At 33.5% G+C, this 4,198-nt stretch overlaps 1 protein-coding gene across 1 annotated transcript; it reads right to left on the reverse strand.

Annotated features, from left to right (window-relative positions):
• Positions 1–1,140: 1,140 nt before the first annotated feature.
• LOC126704571 (cationic peroxidase 2-like) lies at positions 1,141–3,895 on the reverse strand. The gene is made up of 3 exons (XM_050403568.1): positions 3,465–3,895; positions 2,949–3,111; positions 1,141–1,792 (listed from the first exon to the last, which is right to left on the reverse strand). The coding sequence occupies exons 1-3, from the start codon at positions 3,870–3,872 to the stop codon at positions 1,383–1,385; spliced, it is 981 nt and encodes a 326-aa protein (XP_050259525.1). The 5' UTR covers positions 3,873–3,895; the 3' UTR covers positions 1,141–1,382.
• Positions 3,896–4,198: the final 303 nt, after the last annotated feature.

The following is a 4,198-nucleotide window of genomic DNA, read 5'->3' on the forward strand; positions in this document are numbered from 1 at the left end:
TTTTATAATAATTATATTGTGAATAAAGTAATATACTTTTTACACGTACATACTATTAACATCATTTTTATCAATTTCATTATGTCACCTGATACAAAACATTATGAAACTCTAATTTTGTCTCTCAATACTTATTATTGGAGTAAGAGACAACCCTAGCTATACGGCGTATAGTGATTATGTTTATGCAAAATGGCCACATGATTTAGTTGACATCGACTCTCATACAGAAGGGAAAAATATCAAGTCGCCATAGGAATCAAGCTTTAAAGACTTCAAGAACTCCAACCTTCAAATTTAAATCATTCAAATCATCCTCCTAGATCTAAAAGTGCACTAGAATCAAATTCAAAATTGTTAGAAAACTTCAAGAGATTGCAAGTTAATGAAATTCTATGGATTCAAGCCTAAAGTCCAAAAGAATTTCCATTACAATCTTTGAAGACAAAGTATGTGTTTGGGGTGCGCATCTGTGCGTCCACGTTTCTTCAGTTCACGTTTTCCACTTTTTTTTCCCCCCTGCGCGTGAACAGTAACCTCACATGGGTTCACTGTGCAAGGGACAAAAATTACTATTTATCACTGTAGCATCACTGTTCACAGCACTGTTCACGTACTAAAAAATATTAAAAATGGGTCCCACGGTACTATTCACACATTTAAAAATTATTTTGCTATAGTGTTTTCAGTTTTCAGTTTCAGTAACAATAAGTTCAATCCAAACGAACCCAAAGAACACAAGAATAACACGAAGAGCGAAGGATTTCTAAAAAACATATAGTTAGAAATTCATCATAATTTCTTTCCAAAGATCTCTTGATCCATTTCCCAATAAAATTAAGGAGCATCTAGTGTTTGAATTGAGATTATACTTAAATCAAAGATTTATTCAAAGAGATCAAATCAAAGGAGTATTATGTTATAATGAAATTTAATTTCAAAAAATTGTGCCTACTCATTCATCAATACAAATATTCATTTATGAAACTATTTCGATTATTTGATTTCCCAACTTAAAATTCAGTGCTTACAATAATATTAACTAGCCACAACAAGTCTAGTACAAAATATCTCAACTTTAAAGCCAGCATTCCACCACAAGCAATGGGTCAAATAGGATGCCTCTTTATCAATCTCTTCTTCACACTTCATTTATTTTCTTTCCATTAAATTTTGGAGGTAAGGGTAATTTATTAGTTGCAATACTCTTTTTCAATCCCTCTCCTTTTAATTTTGGAAGTAAAGGTACTCTATAAGTTACAATACTTTTGTAGGCAAAATTTCACGCCTACTTTCATATTGAATTGTCACTCACTCGTTTGATTGAGTCCATCACACACACACAATACCACCAAGTGAGTTGATCTTATAGGATTATATCATCAATTAATTTTGGAACACACTTGGCGAATTTCACCAGCATTGCCTATCTTCACACCAATGTTACTCATTTTAATCATGGAATTCCCAAATTCCACTTTGAAATTCAAACCAAGCAACAAGTGTTGGACAATGGCTTTTGTTGAAGCATCATTCCACAACATTTTATCAGACTCAAGAATCCCTTGCCCAATTCTTAGATTTCTAAAATAAGAGGTATCAAACCTATTAGGGCTATGAGTGTCCAATGCAACTCGCTTTGAAACATCTCCATAGTGTGGGCAGAGTTCTCGGAGTTGAGGAAGAAATGCAAGGTTGATGGATGGGTCGACAGCACCATTTCTTACTTTAGTGAAATTGTACATTCTGTATTGGAAGAACTGGCAAGCTGAAGTTCCTATGGTGTGTCCTCCTATTAGAAAGAGAAAAAAAATGTTACCTTTGGTTATGTAAAAGTATTTGATGAAATTAAAAAAAAAAAAAAAAAAACAAAAAAAAAAAAAAAAAAAAAAACAAAACAAAACAAAACAAAACCTTTGTAATAAGGGTCCATAGTGCGATCACCGCGCACCTTGGTGCGGTTGTCACTTCACAAGTATAAATACTTGTGGGGTGTAGGGGATAAGGGCCGAAATTTAAGTTTGTAGGAGCAAACTTCACACACATATACGCTTAAATTACACTGAAATATAATTTCTATCTTATATATATATATATATATATAATAAAATTAAAAAAAAAGGGTCCATAGTGTGAAATTAAAAAGGCTATATAGCAAGATCGCCTTGCTCATCAAGGGTCTTGTGTGTGTGTCTCATATTTGTTTTCTTTTGCAATAATTGATTTTTGTCTTAATCAAATTATGGCCTATATCTATGCTTAATGTAATACATTTTATTCACAATCAATCCAAACCCCACCCACCCCCCACACACCCCCCCCCCCCCCCCAAAAAAAAAAAATATATATATATATATATATATAAATATAATTTAATACTCATCTCACTAATTAAGTGAGAAAGGGCTCCACGATGGGCCACAATCTCAAAAGAGAAATTTTTGCCTTTCTTCTTTAAGACACAAAAACTAAGAGATTCTTGTTACTAGACCAGTCCCATGCAGCTAAAGCCCATGTATAGTTTGTTAGCTACTCCATGCTATACAATACCTCTCTCGGATCTAACTGTAATGGTTAGAAGTGTGAAATTGTCGAGACTTTTGGGGAAAAAAATATTATTGCTAAAAGATTACATACTAACATGGTAAAATAAGATCAGTGTCATTTCAACAAAATGAATTCTTGAATTTTTTTTTTTTTTTTTTTTTTTTTTGGTGTGTTTATATTAGTAACCTATCAACTTGTAAGTTTTATACAGCAAAATTTATGGTATCTATTGCATTACCTTTTTTGTGTGTTATTTTCATTTTCTAATTCAACTTGTTGATTACTGTCTCATTAGTCATTACCAACAATAATCATGGTTTCATTGTTTAGTAGCACTTCTCTTCCTCACTTTTGTTACAAAACCTTGCCAGCTTGAGTTAAAGAAAATTAAGTTAAATTACCAACGAGGGCCACAAGATCTTGAGTATTGAGACCCAAAGCAGAAAACTTTTGCTTTTGCACATCGATGGAGTCATTGAATGCTGGCAAATTGTCAGCATCAGATACCAATGAAACCCTTCCATCTCTGCGTCCTGTGGGAACAGCCCAACTTGATCCATTAACCTGCATGATAAGTCCAGAAGCACAGTTAATTATTGAAAAAAATAAGAAAATAAAAATAAAAATAACAAGTACCCACACAAATATATTCCACATTCTATTTCTACTTTTCCCTCGTCTTATACCACCATATAGGATGAGAATAAAGTTTTTCTTCCTACTGATTTGAAAAAATTTCCTCTCAACTATTACGTGACGACTTATAAAACAATTTACAAGTTTAAACAAAGCTACATGATTCATTAAACAAGTCGTATGATTAAAATGATAAGTAATTTTGTTAATCATCACGTAATTGATTGGAGGAATTGACCTCCGAACTAGTTTGGAGGTAACTCTTTCTATAAAATAATTACCAAAACAACAGAATCACGGGCAGCAAGGGCAAGAATATCAGCACAAGAAACAACGCCAGGACATGCAGCTTCAAGCTGAGTCTTGGCATCATCAATAACTTCATATCCTCTCAGTCCAAGGTTAGCTTCAGCTTTTTTCTGAGTGTTAGGACCGTCAAAAAGGACAGAAGCATCCCAACCCCGCATGAAACAGTCATGAAAATGCATCCTCAACAATCCAGCAGCCACAGTGTGATCAGAATTGAAATGGCTTTGAACTGTTGAGCTAACAATGGATTCAGCTTGAGGACACGTAGTGGAATAAAATCCAACTCTTGTGCCTTTATGGCCATGCACCAAGGAGGCACTAGTGGCAAGCAAGAGAAGCGTCCAAAAAATGAATATTTGGTTGGAATTTCCACTCACCATTATGGCTTAAAGAATAAAGACGACAAAAGTATTGTTTATTATCCACAAACTGTTTTAAAGATTTGGCTAGTGAGCCAGAGTTATATATAGGCATTAGTGAAGCCAAATGTTTGGACCAAGTAAGCGAATACAACTAATCAAATTGAAAGATTCAAAAATATCATATGATGGATAAAATTATAGGATGGCCCGCTTCAATTCATTATCAAAAGATATCATCAACACATCATATTTTTGGACCAAGTAAGTGAATACGATTAATCAAATTGAAAGATTCAAAAATATCATATGATGGGTAATTATAGGATGGCCCGCTTCAATTTATT

The sequence above is a fragment of the Quercus robur genome, chromosome 11, assembly GCF_932294415.1.
Source record: "Quercus robur chromosome 11, dhQueRobu3.1, whole genome shotgun sequence".
NCBI lineage: Eukaryota > Viridiplantae > Streptophyta > Magnoliopsida > Fagales > Fagaceae > Quercus > Quercus robur.

Excerpts from the sequence above, each read along its gene's own strand:
- LOC126704571 (XM_050403568.1), bottom strand. The coding sequence starts at position 3,872 with ATGGTGAGTGGAAATTCCAACCAAATATTCATTTTTTGGACGCTTCTC. Across the intron at positions 3,112-3,464 it reads CCCGTGATTCTGTTGTTTTG|GTTAATGGATCAAGTTGGGC; the intron begins GTAATTATTTTA and ends CTTATCATGCAG. Across the intron at positions 1,793-2,948 it reads AGATCTTGTGGCCCTCGTTG|GAGGACACACCATAGGAACT; the intron begins GTAATTTAACTT and ends TCTTTCTAATAG.